Genomic DNA, 18351 nt, shown 5'->3' with positions numbered 1-18351 from the left:
TAAGTGACTGACTCTTCGTGTCAGCTCCAGTCGTGACCTCAGAGTCATGGGATCGAGCCCTGAATCGAGCTAAGCACAGAGCCCACTTGGGACTCACTCTCCCTCTCCCTCTTCCCTTCTTCCCTGCTCTCTCTTCTTCTCCCTCAAATAAATAAACAAATCTTTAAAAAAATCAAATCAAATCAATTAAAACCCATGTGCTGGAAACTTATGTAAGAGAACAATAGTGGGACTGAATTGAATCAGCAACCTTGGCTGTTGGCAACAGGCTCTAATCAATTGTAATAATCCCAGTAGGCAAACCACAGCTGCCTCCACAGCTGGCTTGAACCCCTGACCATCTGGTTTTAAGTAGATTCATTAGTCAATCTATCTTCATAAATTGGCAGTTAAGAAATTATCAGAGACCCCAACAAGAACCCAATTATTCTAATATGATATATACTTAACTTTAAATTTCCCAATCTGTAACGTTTATGTAAAAATCTAGCTAAGGGCAGCCCCGGTGGCGCAGCGGTTTAGCGCCGCCTGCAGCCCAGGGTGTGATCCTGGAGATCCGGGATCGAGTCCCACATCAGGCTCCCTGCATGGTGCCTGCTTCTCCCTCTGCCTGTGTCTCTGCCTCTCTCTCTCTAGCTGTGTCTCTATGAGTAAATAAATAAAATCTTAAAAAAATATATTATTGAAAAAAAAAAATCTAGCTAAGAGGGCAGCCCAGGTGGCGCAGCGGTTTAGCGCCGCATGCAGCCCAGGGCGTGATCCTGGAGATCCGGGATCGAGTCCCACGTCGGGCTCCCTGCATGGAGCCTGCTTCTCCCCCTAACTGTGTCTCTGCCTCTCTCTCTCTAGCTGTGTCTCTATGAATAAATAAATAAAATCTTTTAAAACAAAATCTAGCTAAGAGCAATGACCCATGCTAAAGAAAAAGAAATTTCAATCTCCTATCAAGTGAACAGGAGAAGATGAATAGAAACATTTTCTTCTTACTGCCAACATATAAATTTATGAAAACAAGACATAGTCAAAGTTCCCATTAAGAGGCTGTTAACTAACAGAATAAGAAAGCAGGAAATATATGGACATTCAGACCATAAGCTTTGATCCTCTGTCCAGGGAACATCTGGCTCTTAGAAACCTCCTTCTAAGTCAGGACAACAGGCCAAACTCAGGGGCCTTACCTTGACTATTTGAATTCCCATTGAGTCATCATCAGGATTACTCCTTTCATTGAAAGTGAAGCGCATGGTTTTGTCCCAGTCAATAGCTATACTGTGCAAATAATGATCTGCCAAGGTCAACCAAACCTGAAATATTAATAAAAAATACCAAAGTAAAATATATAGTTTCACTTTTATTAAAAAATAATTATTGCATGTGATGAAAAATGAGAGCTGATCCTAGACCAAATATAGCCCACTATTCATTTCAACTTTCATTGACATGTTTGCTAATTGCACCACTTAAGGCCTTTCATTTATTCTTTCCATTAACATTTGTTGAGCTTCTACTATGCACCAAGCAATGATCCAGCCATTAGAAATCCTGTTAAGAAAACAAAAAAAATCTTCAACTCCTATTTGAGTTCACTGATTAGCTATATCATCTTCTGAGCTTGCTATAGTTGACTTTGAATTCTCTCCGTACTTGTACAAGAGCTACCTGGTCATTCATGGAGAATGGGTCTTCTTTCACCACGGAGTGGCCTGTGCCTTTAAATCATCCCTCAATCTCTCTCTCACAACACACAGGTGGGGCCCCATAATGACTAACTTTTTTTAAAAGAGTCACTGGGCATTTTTATTCTGTTGATCACTTTATCCTGAAAAGCTGTTTCTGTAAGATTTTTCATGTATATTTTGAAGAACTGCCAATGTTCAAACACAAGGGGCATGAATTTATGAAGGTTCATAAATGAATATACCAAGGAAGCACGTCAAGTTTTAGCATCTGAACATACTTCAGCAGGATTAACACTGATCAATATCTCCAGCCAGAATTTTATCCCAAGCATCAGAATTATATACCTTATATTCATAACAGGAATCCATGTCAACTCAGCCTTCAGAATAAATTGAGAATCTGATCCCTTTTCTCCATCTCCATCACTGCAACCCTGATCCACATCTTGCCTGAATTATCTCAAGTCTCCCATTGATCTCTCTGCTTCTGCCCTTGTCCCTCCTATTATTAAGCCGGAGAGGTCCATTTAAAATATAAGTGTTATCATGTTACTCCCCAGCTCAAAACTTACCAATGCTTCTCTCTCTTCCTATCTCAGACTGGGTAAAGGTCCTACTATGGCCCATAAGGTCTCCATGATCTGTCATCCCCCTCTCTCCATCACATTTACCTCTACTACTCTCTCTCCAATAGCTTTCCCCTGTGTTCACTGAGCCACCCTGACCTCTTGCTTTTGCTTGCATACCCCTGAGATGCCCTTACCTGAGGGTGTTTCCTCTGTTTGAGGTGCTCTTCCCCCAGGTAGCTGCCTCCTCCGGGCTCACTTCCACATCTAGGCCCTATTCAAATGTCACCTTGCTATTTAAAATTCCACCTCCTTACCTCCATTCCTCCACTCTGCTCTCATTTCTTTCTCTGCTTTATTTTTATGCATGGCACTTATCACCATCTCACATACTTTATATTGAATTCATTGTAAGCTCCATGAGGACAAAAACTTTGGTTTTATCCTCCCATTCCTGTATCCTCAGTACCTGGAACAGTACCTTGGCACAGAATACATAATCAATAAATGCTTATTAAATGAATAAATAATGAAAAGAGACGCTTTTGAATTACTAAATCTAGAATATTCTTTTGGACATTTCAGACATTTTAAAGAGGAACAGAATGCTGATCTTTTGTATTTTAGCCCTAGGAATCCTTCTCACCTTTCTCCTCCATTCCTTTGGTATGCCTGTTGATAGCCTGGCAACTGCCTTGAGAGCATCATACCACTAGGAACACAGAAGAAACATTGGCAAAGTTAGAATATTGACCTGGATAAGCACTTTCAAACCTTTTTCCCATTTCGACATCCAGAGAGTATGATAAAACTTGTACAGCACACGGAGGTAAACAGAGCTTCTTTCAGCCAGGCTCCAAGTCCTACGCACTCCCCACCTTAGGTACTCTTAACACACCTATGACCCATGTGCACAAACAAGGGTTGGGGAGCTAGTTCAGAAACAAAAACATGTATTATGGATTCAAAATCATAGATATTCGGTTCTTATAATTTTTTCACAACTTGCACCATTAATAGAAAGTACAAAATTTTTCATTGCAGATATAAACCCAGGCCACTTGCAGGCTCATAATTTATCTGTAATTTTAAAAACTGACTCACCTAACATGTATCAAAGTACATGCTAATTTTCCTACTTTGAGGACGTATCTCAGTGTATCTTGTATATATACCCCCAAATGAGAGTATTTTCAAAACCAAAAATAAAGTTACCTGCTGAAAACCATTTTGACCTAAAGATGGCTCAAGAGTGAACTTCAACTTTGTGTCAACTCCTAGAAGAAAAATACATAACTGTTATTTTGGAAAAAAATAACAAGTTAGATCAAAAATAAAAATAAAAATTAACCTGATTCTACTGAGTCATAAAATTTTTAAAACATATTTTTATTAAATTTTAGTCCATTTTGTTAAATAGATTCTTTAAATAGAAAAATAGCCTATGGCCATTAGGATGGTGGCTTCCACAGTTGTCTGAAATAGTGTTAAAAAAAAAAAATGACACCACAGGTTTGGAGTCACTCAGATCCCCACTCCACTTTGGTTCCTAGTGTCAAATTATTTAATTTGTCTCAGTCTCAAAAAAAATTTTTTTTGAGAGAAAGAGAACACATTCATGCATGTGTACATGGGAGGTGGGGGCAGAAAGAGAGGGAGAGAGAAAGAATCTTTTAAGATTTTATTTATTTATTCATGAGAAATAGAAATAGAAAGAGAGAGAGAGAGAGAGAGAGAGACACGTAGAGACCCCGGCAGAGGAAGAAGCAGGCTCATGCAGGAAGCCCGACGTGGGACTCGATCCCAGGTCTCCAGGATCATGCCCTGGGCCAAAGGCGCCACTAAACCACTGAGCCACCCAGGCTGTCCCATGAGAAAGAATCTTAAGCAGGCTCCACACCTAGAGCAGTGTCCAGGCAGGGCCAGATCTCAGGACTGTGAGATCAAGACCTGAGCCGAAACCAAGAGTTGGTCTCTTAATTGACCGAGCCACCCAGGTGCCCCTCAATTCATCTTTAAAGTGTGGGTAATAATATCTTTCTCAGTGGATTGTTATTTATGAAACTTAGGAAGAGAGATATCTCCTTACAGAATTTGTTTTCTAAGACATGTGCATGGACTAAGTCTACGAAAGAAACTTCTGTGAAATGTTAAAAGTTATCAAAACAACGTCACCACCTTCTCACTTGTGGAATAATCCACCTCAACAATCTTATTTGGAGATTTTCATGTATCTTAAAATTCTGTCATGATACACTTGCTCATTGGTGATAAAAACATTTGGTATTTTTAATCATAGACTACAAGCTAAAAATGTAACTGATCTCTAATTCCAAGTTATCTATGACTTTAAATAAACTTCTTTGATTCCAATCCCAAATGTATGGGAGAAGAAAATAAATAGAATATATCAAGACAATGTGTTTATAATATACAAAGACTATATGCTATATTCATATTGAGCTTTTATTCAGAATTCCATGTTAGAAGTATGTGCTGTTGTTCTTGAAGTGAAATTAATGACAGTTTTTATTCCCATGTAAGTTTTATTTAGAATAATATAATCAAATCTGAAAAACTTATGTTTTTTCTACAATTTCAAAATCAATTAAATCATATTTCAAGTCACTTTTTTCTCTTTCCCAATTCACTTTTAAAAAAAACTTATTACTTAAAAGTTCAAAGATCAAGATATACCAAACATTAATAGCATTCAGTTTTACAATTTATGATTGTCATTCATGACAATAGTTTTGCTTCTAAGATGTTGATTGCAGATTAGGCATACTGATAGCCTCCCCACAACCTCCACTACTTAGGAGTTGGTATGGAGATAGAAACGATCTTCAGAATTTAAAATTACAATAATAAAGTAGATTTGTCCTTTTATATATATATATATATATAGAGAGAGAGAGAGAGAGAGTGTGTGTGTGTGTGTGTGTGTGAATGTGTCAAGCTGGAAAGAGATGTATATGATTTGCCCAAGCCCACCACAGTACGCAGAATCCCTTCTTGGGAGTCCCGGGAGAGTACTGTGAATACAAGATTTCTAAAGTCAAGCTGTGGTACAGAACCCCAGGCATCCAATCAATGCCCTGATAGGTCTTTTCAAAGCTTCAGGCCACTAGCTTATTCTGCCTAAATAGATAAGATCTCCTTCTCCAAGGGTGTATCAAGTACCCCCGCAAATTCTCATCTGTCTGAGATGGTTTCAATGAAGTCCTGCTTCAGTGCACAGCAATGACACAAGGACCACAAGAGTGCCTCCAGCTGGAGCCAAGGATTCAGGGCACCAGGAGAAACACGCCCCGCTCTCCGGTTGCTGTCCAGATGCCCGGTGCTGAACGGAGGAGCAGATAGTCATGACTTCTGCTCTGTTGGAACAACGGCAAGAGAACAAGTCCCGCGCTGACTTATTTCAACCGAAATAAGCTAAAAAGCTTATTAAAGCTTTTTTATTAAAGCTTAAGCTAAAAGCTCCGAACTCCCTGTATGTATGATCAAATACGCTCCCTCTGCTTTTTTTTTTTTTTTTTTTAAGAACACCTGCTGGGCATCAGGTGCTGAAAACCGACTGGGGTTAGTCTAAACCACAACTATTTTCTCATGATCTAAAATGAGTCACAGGATTTAACTGGAATTGATCATTCACCACCTGCACGCGCTCACTGAAATCAGGTCATTTTCTCCCCTTTTCTTCTAAACTGAGTAAGGGAGGGGGAGAAGGTTTATGTTTCATCTGATAGCCAAGGGCTGTTCCGGATTCAGAAACACAAAACACTTTTAACGTAGGAAGGAGTTTCCTTTTTTCTTTTTTTTTTTTTCTTAAGGGTAAAGGAAACGGTGAATAAATACTACAGTCTCTGCAATCAGACACTTCCTTGCGGAGAAGAAAAAACAAAACAAAACAAAGAAACCACCAGGCAGTCACGCGTTCCACCCTTTGGGGTTGCGCGCCTCGTCAGGTTCTCCCCAGCAGCCTGGGGATGAGCCGGTCCCCGATGGCGCAGGGAGGCAGGGGTCGGGGGTGGGGGGGCAAGCCTGGAACCCCCTGCGGGTGTCACCCTGGGGACCGGCGAGCGCTGAGCACCGCGGAGAAAACAGCCGGCTCCCTCTGCGGCCACGCCGTTGCCAGAAAGCTCTGTGCCCATCAGACCCCAGGGAGGGATGCCGGGCGGTGCAGCAGGCGCGGAGCTGCGCAGCCTAGAGGAGCCGGGACGCGGAAACCCCGCCGAGCAGCATAAAGGGCCCGGCCTAGCACGCACCGCGCGCCCCGGGCTCCGGCTACAAGAGAGGGGGTCTCCACTTGCAGGAGGGTTTCCTACCCACCCCCACGCGGGCCCGCGGACCAGACGCTCCGGGCGCTCCCGCCGCGCACACCCTCAGGGAAATGCACCCGGTGCTCCCTTCGCGGCCGCTGCCTTCTCCTCCAGCCCCGAGCATCCAACCGGCGCCTCCCTCCTCCTCCCACGCGGCTTCCTGCGAGCCCGGAGCACAGCGGGCTGCGCGGCCTCGGGTGGCCCGGGGAGCCGCCGCCGCCCCCCAACCCCGGCCGGGCGAGCAGGGCCGAGCGCAGCCCCAGCCGGGGCCGGGGCCGGGGCCGGAGCCGGAGCCGGAGCCCGAGCGCGCACAGGCCGCGGGGTCGGGACCGGGAGCAGCGGGGCCTCCCGGCCTTGGGAGGTCGCTGCCCGCGCGCAGGCCTCGGTCCGCGCTCTTCCCTCCCAGGCCGACCCCGCCCGCCGGCGCGGAGCCCCGGTAGCCCGCACCCGGGAGGGGATGGAGAGGGGGGGGGGGGCGGGATGGAGGCGGGGTGGAGAGGGGGTGGAGGATGGAGAGGAGGTGGAGGGGCTGGAGAGGGAGTGCACGGGGGTGGACGGGGCGTGGAGGGGTAGGGGGGTGCGGCGCCGGGGCGCCCCGCCACTCTCCAGCGCCCCGTCGGCAGCCCCGGGTCCTCACCCGGCTCCAGGGTGCAGAGCAGCCGGGGCGCGGTCCGGGAAATGCAGCTGCGCTTTTTGAGCACATTGCTGAGGATGGTGCCCACGCCGCCGCCGCCCTGCCGCTTCAGGCATCTCCCTCCGCGCCTCAGGGAGCCGCTCAGCTTGTCCTGCCGCATCCGGGAGCGCCCCGGGCTCGGGCGCGGCCGCGGGCCGCCTGGGGTCCCGCCGGCCTCGGCGAGTCGGCTCCGGCGAGGGGCGCGCGGGGCGCGGGGGGCGCGGGGAGCCGCGGGCGCCGCCGGAGGAGCGGAGCGCGGGGCGGCGGGCGGGCATCTGCAGTGCGGAGCCCGCGCGGCTGGGGCGGGGAAGGGGGCGGGGGCGGAGGCGGCGCGCCCGCCCCCAAGCCCCGCATCACTGCGCGCGGGCGGGGCGGCCTGGCGCCGCGGGGTTCCGAGCGCAGCCGGCTGAGCACCTGCGCCCCGGGCCGCCAGCAGCGGCGGCAGCAGCAGCAGGGGGCAGGTCCCTGTGCCTTCCCAGACCTGGGCCGGGCTGCGGGGGGCGCACAGCAACCCGGAGGGGCAAGTGCCCACCTCGCCCAGCAGCGCCGGAGAGGGCAGGTGCGGCCCGAGGCGGGGAGGCCGGCGCTCGGGGAAGCGCGAGCTTCACCCCCTCCGTGCCCGGCCCTTTCCTGGCGGCCCAGAGAGGCGTGGAAGGCATGGAAAACAAAAATACTGGTTGTTTCCCTTGGAAGGATAGGCTTCAACAAAAGAATCTATACAGGTGTTCACATATAAAAAGTGTTCTTTGTTTTTTTAAGGGCTTCCTAAAAAATAGAAAAATAAAAATTAAAAAAAGGGGGGGGGAGGCTTGCTAGTCTCTCCAGCCGGAGACGTCGGTAGTGTAGAACTATTCACTATCATTAACTGTTCAAAACCGAACAACAAACAAAAAGTCATTCTTAAGCTAGGATATTAACTAATGGAATATGAATCATTAAAAAATGGACGAGGAAATAAGGAAGGAAGGGATATGGAAGGGAATACAGAGACATGTGTATTTGCTATGTTTGGAAAAGGAACACTACATGGGTAAGTGTTTACTGATACAAAAAGTATTTACATGAGAAGGAACCGTGTGGAAGAAAGAGACATGGAAAACTGAGGTTTTCTGGATGTTCCTTGTATACGGTTTGGACTCTGGAATAACATATTTTTAAAAAAATGAAAATGAGTGGAAATAAATGAACCTAACTGAAAAGCATGTTGATGGCACAAGAATACAGAAAAAAAAAAAACTTGTAAGTTGCTTTAGAATACAGTATTATGACTGTACATCCATGGTGGTATATATTCCAAGGGCAAATAAAACTGCAAAGACACCTTAACTGTCAACAAGTAGCATTACTGTAATCTGTGATATTGATGCTGTTTTTTAATTCCTACGTACACTACAGAATAAAGGAAATAATTATGTTAATGTCAAAAGGAACCAAAATCTTTTCAGGGTGACAAAATATTTTTTAAGATTTTATTTATTTATTCATGAGAGACACAGAGAGAGAGAGTCAGAGACACAGGCAGAGGGAGAAGCAGGCACAGGGAGAAGCAGGCTCCATGCTGGGAGCCTGATGTGGGACTTGATCCCAGGACTCCAGGATCACGCCCTGGGCGGAAGGCAGGTGCTAAACTACTGAGCCACCCAGGGATCCCCAGAGTGACAAAATATAAGTATACAAAGAAATTAAGGTTTTTTTAAATCCTACAATATTTTTTAAATCCTACAATATTATATTTAAATTGGAAATATCAGTATAAACTCATCTCTTTTTTTATTTCAAAAATACATACACAGTTGATCCTTGAACAAGGAACAATGAGAGAGTTAGAGGTGCAAATCTTCTCCCTTCCCCTCCCATAGGAGAAAATCTGCAAATAAATTTTGACCTTCCAAAAACCTTACTAACAGCTTGCTATTCACCAGAACCCTTACCAATAACATAAACAGTCAATTACTGCATATTTGGATGGGGCACCTGGCTGGCTCAGTTGGGAGAGCATATGACTCTTGATCTCAGGGTTGTGAGTTCAAGCCCCATATTGTATGTGGATATTACTTAAAATTTTTTTAAAAAATCTTAAAAACCACATATTTGGCATGGTCTGTGTATTACATATGTATTCTTAGAATAAAGTAAGTTAGAGAAAAAAATTAAGCAAATCATACAGAAGAGAAAATGCATTTACAGTACTTCTCCAAAAAAATCTGCTTATAAAAGAAGCCATGCAGTCCATGTAGTTCAAACCCATGTTGTTCAAGGGTCAACCATATATCCACTAAGTAGGTTTAGAACTAAGGACAACTCAGCAGCAGTGAATACCCGCAGTGCCCAGGTTGTGGTCTCTAAAAAAGCATCCCCCACTAAAAAGAACCAGGGCTCCTTTGAAGTGTGACTGATTCTAGGTCTGAGCCAGCAAAAAGTACAAGATGAGCCTGAACCATTTTGATGAGCTAAGGAAGTGCTCCAAGACTAATGGGGTCATGTCAAAAGGACCTAAGAGCCACATGAATAGGCCACTGTTGGTCAAAGACGGAAATTTTTGAGCATCAAAAACAATGGCTGCTATTGATCGAAAGGTATTGAGTATTTTTAAAAAGCATTCCTAATGATACTCTGAAAGAGCTGGAAAAGAAGTCATTCTTACGACTCTGGCATACTTATTGGGAATCAGTACATCCTGGGCTTTGTGAAGTAGCCCCAGAATTTGAGGACGATGTCAGAAATAATACTACTCTACGCATGAAGTATACATTTTATGTGTAAGAATCCGTTAAAATGAGATTGTTAATCTGTGAAAGTAAACCCGGCTCAGACGCAACATACAAGCTACTCAGGTATGCCAGCCCCACCAGAGGGAAAGTGCTTTGAAAAGGCAAGACCCTGCCTCATCCCTTGAGAAGATGAAGTCATTGTTTCACTCGGTCATGATTAACTGTTTGGTTTAGATTTCCCAACATTTTATACCCAGCTCGGGTACAAAAATGTATCCTTCATCAGCCTGATGATTTCATAGTTTCAGTACTTGTTCATTTCTTTAGCTTTCTCTTAATTTTAACAAGATGTCCATTGACTATTCCAGCCTGTTATTGCTGAGAACAATAACACAAAGAGAACTGATGTTTGGCTCTGGCCAATTTTTTAGAGGGCACCACAGGCCCCTGGGGGTGCAGATGGTGATTAACGGCCAGTGTCAAAGGAAGAGACCTGGAAGAAGACGGAAAATCCAAGAAAACAAGCTGGTATCTGCATGCACAATCTCGTCTTCCAGAGCTCTCATCTGCTCAAACCTTAGAGGGTTTTGTGTTCTCTTTCAACAAGAGAAGCTATTCACACTCCGTTTCCAGCACTGGGCCAGCAGGAAAGACTGCCTCAGCAGCCAAGAGGACGAGCAATGAACTCTGCTCTAAGATACTGCCTCTGAAGTAGAAAGGACATGGAGCTCCCACAGCTGGTGGACATGTGCCACTCAGACCATCATCCCCCCTCCCTTTGGCTCAGACTCCATGCTCACCAAGCAAACAGTGAGTGTCATCTGACTTCCCCATAGATTTTGCTGCAAAGGAGAAAATGTACTGACCTGTTAGCACTGCAGTCAATACTCCTGAATTCACTCAACTCTCAGTGAGCTGAAAAAAAATCAAACTTCTGAACTGCCTAAACTGAATCTAGACCCTAGATTGCCAAGCCACCTAGATCTGTCATGGCTGACCAAAAGCCCTCTCCTTGAAGCTCTTCTTCAGTTGCAATACTTTTTTTTTGCTATCAGTCACAGGGGCTTGTTGATAAAAATTCCATTTCATCTCAGATTTATTCGAAGGAAAAACTGACTCTTAAAAAAAAAAAAAAAAGTTTCTGGGCACCTGAGTGGCTCAGTCAGTTAAGTGTCTGACTCTTGATCTCCAGCCTAGGTCTTGATCTCTACTTGAAAGGAAGAAAGAAAAGAAAGGAGAAAAGAAAAGAAAGAAGAGAAGAGAAGAGAAGAGAAGAGAAGAGAAGAGAAGAGAAGAGAAAAGAAAAGAAAAGAAAAGAAAAGAAAAGAAAAGAAAAGAAAAGAAAAGAAAAGTTTCCTTAAAAACTTCCCATTCTAGGGATCCCTGGGTGGCGCAGCAGTTTGGTGCCTGCCTTTGGCCCAGGGCGCGATCCTGGAGACCCGGGATCGAATCCGACATCAGGCTTCCGGTGCATGGAGCCTGCTTCTCCCTCTGCCTGTGTCTCTGCCTCTGCCTCTCTCTCTCTCTGTGACTATCATAAATAAATTTAAAAATTTAAAAAAAAATAAAATAAAAACTTCCCATTCTAAAGTACATGGAAATTGAAAACAGAAAAAAAAGGGGGGGGGGGCTTGAAAGGTTCTACTATTATACCAATAAATAGCAAGGGAATTAAATAACATAATTCTGTTTACATTGGCGAGGAAAGCCAAGATTGCCAACTTTTATAGCAAACAGATAATTAAACAAGCACTAAAATACAATGGTCCAAACGCAGTCATGGCACAAGCCTAGTATTACACTTATTATGACTCATAGTTTCTTATTCATGTCTGGAATATTGTTTTCTAGAAGCAAGAGATGTCACCTGAAGTCAACTTGCAGTGGAAACAATGCCAGCATAGACTTTGCTTGAAGCTCTCAGGTGGTAATATTTCCAGCCAAGGCCAACTGCACATGCCTCTTTTCTAATCGAGTGATCTTTATGAAACATATAAAATCAGTGAATTCACATTTGGGCACATCGTATCTTGGCACAGTCTGGAGAAATTACAATTTAAGCTGAATTTGGGGAAAGGAAGGCTCAGTGAAAACCTCACACTGGCTGAGAATCTTACTTGGATTGCCAAAGGAACAGCCTGCATGCCTCACACGGTCGGATCCCCGTGGGACATCCCCAGAGATGGAAGTTCCCAGGCTGACCCAAGAAGTAGGAGTCGTTTGGCTACCTCTACACCTCAGGCCTATGAGCTGGGAGTGAGGCTTCCTTGAGAGCAAACTATTCCTTTAATGGGAGAAGGACGAAAAGGTCAGAAGGAACAAAAAGCCCCACTTCGGGAATAAAAGCTCTGTCCCAAGGGGCTTCCAGACAGAAATCAGGTCTGTGACTTCTGTGGTTTCCTAACACTGCTATTTTTGTTTAACAGTAAAATCTTAAAATAAAAAGGGGCTACGTGCTTATCTTCAGGGACTGAACAGAACAAGGAGTGACAATTACCAAGAGAAAAAGCCCTGGGAGCCTGCTTTGAGGAGAGAGAAGAACCACAGGGAGCTGGCTTGCTCAGGGGGGAAATGGCCCTGGAACTCATCCTGACAGCTGGCAGGTGTTCAGGAGCGTACAAGTCTCTGAGGGTCAGTAGAGATCTTACCAGAGAGCAGGTCTAGTGTGTCTCCCACTGCGCAGACCTGGGGGTGGGGGTATATCTTTGCAACCCCGCTAATGAGAAAGGTAAGGGTCTGGTGGCCTCAAGCCACTCTTCTCTCCCCACAACTTTTGGAGGCCTGTGAGCAAATCCTGAATAGTAAAAATAACATCTCCCCTAAAGGGACAGTAACTGTGGCCAGAGCTCTAGGAAGCTGATACTCTGCTCAGACTTACCTAAAAGTACGGCCTTAATAAGTAGTTCCCGCTGCCCATTATCCAGGACGAGAAGCCCACACACTATGAGCTCATGGTGATGGGCTTAATAATCATTTTCCCCTCGTGAAAGAGGCACAGAGGCAGGGCAGCAGGAAGATACTGAGGGGGAAGAAAAACCTGACAATTATCTGACACGTCACCTTACATACTGGGAACATTTTATTTTCTCTTTTGTATGATTTTCTCCCTTTAGTCATAAAAACTGATTTCTCTATTTAAATACAGGCATCCTGGGGCGCCTGGGGGGCTCAGTCAGTTAGGCATCTGCCTTCAGCTCAGGTCATGATCCCAGGGTCCTGGGATTGAGCCCCACATCAGGCTCCCTGCTCAATGGAGAGTCTGCTTCTCCCTCTGCCTCTGTCCCTCCTCCTGCTCATGCTTTCTCTGTCTCTCTGTCTCTCTCTCTCTCTCAAATAAATATGAATAAATAAATACAGGCATCCTTGAAGACCATTGGGGTAGCTTTTGTATTTTGTTTACTTTAGACAAAGGATTCCACCAAACACAAAACAGAAAGCTTCTAAATCCCAATACCAAGTCAACTCAGCACTGCCTCCTACCCCATGAGAGTCCCTGTCGATGCTTTCCCAGGACCATTCCTTTTAATTGGATATTTTCAAGAACAAAACCACTCCTAACATTTCCCCCCGTCCTGAACACATTCAAATATCTTGAATGAAGTATTTTCAGAATAACCAGTTTTATCTACAGATCAGAAATTTTTAAATTAAAAACTGATATAATAATTTAATTCACAAGGAGAGTGGAAGTCCCATTTCAGGTTACCAGACTGGAAATGTACTTAAAATCCTACAGCCAGGCAGGTCCACATAACCTCAGATACACAGCTAACCCCAAGTTTTAGAAATCCTCCTATTATTCCTCTTGGCCTGTTATTTTCTGTGAAGTGATTTCTTGCCTCAAAATAATTGATACTTACTTAATACTACTTAAGGTAGGTTTACTTCACCATATAAAGACCTTATATTTCTTTTGTTCATTTATTTTTTTAAAGATTTTATTTATTCATTTATGAGAGAGACACAGAGAGAGGCAGAGACACGGGCAGAGGGAGAAGCAGGCTCCATGCAGGGAGCCTGATGCGGGACTCGATCCCAGGACTCCGGGATTATGCTCTGGGCCGAAGGCGGTGCTAAACCGCTGAGCCACCCAGGCTGCCCTCTTTTGTTCATTTATTCACTCATGAAATAAACATTCATTTGTCAACTGCTTTTGGAAAGGCATTGTGCTATGGTCTGTGGGAAATAAAAGTATGAATTTAGTACATTCCCTAACCTCAAGGAACTTACAGTTTACTGAAGGAGAGACAAAGTGAGTAGGCATGGAGTCTGCTTGGGATTCTCTCTCTCCCTCTGCCCCTCCCCTGCATTCTCTCTCTCTCTCTCTCTCTCTCTCTCTCTCTCTCTCTCTCTCATAAAATATTCTGTATTTATTTAAGATTTTATTTATTTGACACAGAGAGCCCAAGCAGGGGAAGTGGCAGGCAGAGGGAGAGGGAGAAGCAGGCTCCCCACTGAGTAGGGAGCCCAACGTGGGAGGACCCCCGGGGATCATGACCTGAGCCAAAGGCAGATGCTTAACCGACTGAGCCACCCAGGTGCCCCACTCTGTGAGTATTTAAACTACTATGTGAGTACTTGGAGGGATAGCATGATCTTTACCTCTTCCAGGACTTTATTTCATTGAGCTATTACGTTTCAAGAAGCCAAGGACAAAGTTCATCTCTGCTCTTACAATTGTGGTATTTGGCTCTCTGTCTCTCCATCAAGGTGGACACAAAGACTTAGACCATTACTTTAGAAGATGAAATCATTGTTCAACCTAGTCATGACTAACTACTTAGCTTAGCCTTCCCAACCTTTTGTGCCAAACCAGCCTAAGATTCCTTTGGCCCAGTCAAGGGATATGAAAGGAGAGGGTTTCTGCTACCTCTTGATGCAAATTAATGTAGCTTAGAAATATATGTTCATAGAGAAGGGAAGGGTCATGACTTTCAAAAGAATGCACTAAATTTTGATGGCGAGAAGAGAGAAGTAGCAGAAGGAGAGATGAGAATGGCATTAAGTTTGGCTTGGCTGGCCTGGGAGCCTCAGATCACTCAGAGAGAAGCAGCAGAAAGCGCAGACTAGGGATTTACCCCAAAGATACAGATGCAATGAAACGCCAGGACACCTGCACCCCGATGTTTATAGCAGCAATGTCCACAATAGCCAAACTGTGGAAGGAGCCTTGGCGTCCATCGAAAGATGATGGATAAAGAAGATGTGGTTTATGTATACAATGGAATATTCCTCAGCCATTAGAAACGACAAATACCCACCATTTGCTTCAATGTGGAGGGACCTGGAGGGTATTATGTTGAGTGAAATAAGTCAATCGGAGAAGGACAAACATTATATGGTCTCGTTCATTTGGGGAATATAAAAATTAGTGAAAGGGAATAAAGGGGAAAGGAGAGAAAATGAGTAGGAAAAATCAGAGAGGGTGACAAAACATGAGAGACTCCTAACTCTGGGAAAAGAACTAGGAGTGGTGGGAGGGGAGGTGGGTGGGAGGTGGGGGTGACTGGGTGACGGGCACTGAGGGGGGCATTTGGCGGATGAGCACTGCATGTTATGCTATATGTTGTAAAATTGAACTCCAATAAAAAAATTAATAAATTTTTTTAAAAAGACATGGAAAAAAATTCTAATGCCCAGACTCACTAGCTCAATGTCCTTGGGCAAGTTTCTTAATTCCTGGGTTTCAGTTTCCTCACCCTTATGATCAATGATACTTATTTGTATCCTTGTGAAAATGAAATGGCATAACAAGTCAAGAATCCAGAAATTTAAGAAAAAAAATATTCTTTTGGCTTCAATCCTAAGAATACTTTTAAAATATATTATACTGGGGCAGCCCCGGTGGCCCAGCGGTTTAGCGCCGCCTGCAGCCCATGGTGTGATCCTGGAGACCTGGGATCGAGTCCCACATCGGGCTCCCTGTGAGGAACCTGCTTCTCCCTCTGTGTCTCTGCCTCTCTCTCTCGCTCTATATCTCTCGTGAGTAAATAAAATAAAATTAAAAAATAAATAAATAAAATAAAATATATTATACTTTCTTGACCTAAAAAGAATATTCTGAACAAACTGAATTTTTATGTATTTATTAAGAATCTTACATTATCAGGCAACTGGGAGGCTCTGCCTTCACCTCAGGTCATGATCCCAGGGTCCTAGGATAGATCCCCACATCACCTTGGGCTCCCTGCTCAGAGGGCTCCTGGCTCAGCAGGGAGCCTGCTTCTCCCTCTTCCTCTGTCCCTCCCCACTGCTCATTTTCTCCCTCTTTCTCTCTCTCAAATAAATAAATAAAATCATTATTTTTTAAAATCTTACATTATCTTTAGATCATTATTATATAAGAGTCCAAGACAGTATTAGAAAGAAATTGAAAATCATATTAGGAATCACATTAAAAGGAATTGCATATCCCCTGAATTACACGGATGACAGATACTTAGGAGTAAGAAGAATTTTGTGGTATATCAATCAACACAGTCTTCAGTGTAGCATATCTGGTGATTTACATTCACTTTTACCTCTATCTTCATAAAGATTTAGGAATCTACCAGTGTATCCTTGGAAATGGTCATATGTGTTCTAGCTTTTGAAAGTCAACCTAATGTTTTGGTAGTACAGAAAGCCTCTTAACGAAGCAGACAGCTCTTAATAAATAAATTTTCTCTGTGTTCCTTCTCTGGAAGCAATACAAATGTGGCCTGTTATACTCATGTACTTGATAGAGCAGTGTGCTGGCACCTTTAATTACAATTGTCTTTAGTCCCAGCGTGCCGCACAGTGTCACTTGGCAGTATGTCAGTCTAGCCTAATGCCAGAATCAATCAGATATACCAGCCCCTACAGAGGAAATAGATTAGGTCTAAAAAAAGAAAACTTACCTCTGGTCTCCCTAAATTTTAAACCTTCCTTATACTTGAAAACTAAGTACCACAATGTACATTAGAAAAATTCTAGGGGGGATCCCTGGGTGGCGCAGCGGTTTAGCGCCTGCCTTTGGCCCGGGGCATGATCCTGGAGACCCAGGATCGAATCCCACGTCGGGCTCCCGGTGCATGGAGCCTGCTTCTCCCTCTGCCTATGTCTCTGCCTCTCTCTCTCTCTCTATCATAAATAAATTTTAAAAATTAAAAAAAAAAGAAAAATTCTAGGGAAATAAATAAATAGATAGATATATAGAAAGAAAAGAAAAGAAAGAAAAGAAAAAAGAAAGAAAGAAGAAAGAAAGAAAAAGAAAGAAAGAAAGAAAGAAAGAAAGGAAGGAAGGAAGGAAGGAAGGAAGGAAGGAAGGAAGGAAGGAAGGAAGGAAGGAAGGAAGGAAGGAAAAAAGAAAAATTCTAGGGACACCTGGGTGGCTCATCGGTTGGGTGTCTGCCTTTGACTTAGGGTGTGGTCCCGGGGTCCGGGATCGAGTCCTACATCAGCCTCCTGCAGAGACCCTGCTTCTCCCTCTGCCTCTCTCTCCCTGTCTCTCATGAATAAATACATTTTTAAAAAATAAAATAAAAATTCTAAATAAATTTCCAGCACAGGGCCTGATACACCAGAGCCATTCAGTAAATGTTGTGGGGTTTTTTTTAATTGCCTCTATGACACACAAGAACTGTCAGATTGTGATCCTGGATTAAACTTTTAAAAATGGTACCTGCATGAGGACCTGAATAGACATTTTTTCAAAGAAGGCATGGCCTTCTTTGATGGCCAGATGGCCATCAGATGGCCAGCAGACACATGAAAAGATGCTCTATATCACTCATCATCAGGGAAATGCAAATCAAAACCACAGTGAAATACCACCACACACCTGTCAGAATGGCTAAAATCAAAATGACAAGAAATCACAAGCGCTGGCAGGAATGTGGAGAAAAGGGAATCCTCATGCACTTTTGATAGGAATGTAAATTGGTGGAGCCATTGTGGAAAACACTATGGAGTTTCCTTTAAAAATCAAAACTAGAAATACCATACAATCCAGTAATTCTACTACTAGGAATTTACCCAAAGAAAACAAAAACACTAATTCAAAAAGATATAGGCACCTCTATGTTTACTCCACCATTATTTACAATAGCCAAGATATGGAAATAATTTAAGTGCCATTGATAGACGAATTAAGAAAATGTGGCATAAATACACACTGGTCTATTACACAGGCATAAAAAAAGTATGAGATCTTGCCATTTGTGACAACATGGATGGACCTAGAGGGTATTACACCAAATGAGAGAAGCCAGGCAGAGAAAGACAAACACCATATGATTTCACTCATACGTAGAATCTAAAACTCAAAATAAATGAACAAACAAAAAAGCAAAACAGCCATAGAGAACTGATGCTTGCCAGAGGGAAGGGGGTCGGGGGTATGGACAAAATGGATGAAGGAGAGTGAAAGATACACTT

The 18351-nt window shown here is 43.9% G+C and overlaps 1 protein-coding gene across 9 annotated transcripts in view; it reads right to left on the bottom strand.

Annotated features, from left to right (window-relative positions):
- The window catches only part of TBC1D30 (TBC1 domain family member 30), an 84051-nt gene that overhangs the window by 33547 nt on the left and 32153 nt on the right, over positions 1-18351 (bottom strand). For 5 of the 9 annotated variants that reach the window (XM_077913710.1, XM_077913704.1, XM_077913702.1 and 2 more), the window contains 3 exons: positions 3461-3522; positions 2892-2957; positions 1179-1304 (listed from right to left, as the gene is read on the bottom strand). In XM_077913710.1, coding sequence (XP_077769836.1) covers positions 1179-1244 — 66 coding nt within the window. In that variant the 5' untranslated portion in view covers positions 1245-1304; positions 2892-2957; positions 3461-3522. Of the gene's footprint in view, positions 1-1178; positions 1305-2891; positions 2958-3460; positions 3523-5428; positions 5563-7204; positions 7411-18351 lie in introns of those variants that run through there. The other 4 variants (XM_077913705.1, XM_077913708.1, XM_077913707.1 and 1 more) reach the window with 3 other exon arrangements.

Source organism: Canis aureus, chromosome 11, assembly GCF_053574225.1.
Source record: "Canis aureus isolate CA01 chromosome 11, VMU_Caureus_v.1.0, whole genome shotgun sequence".
Lineage (NCBI taxonomy): Eukaryota > Metazoa > Chordata > Mammalia > Carnivora > Canidae > Canis > Canis aureus.
Note: the sequence above shows the minus strand (reverse complement) of the source record. Positions and strands in the feature narration are given on the sequence as shown.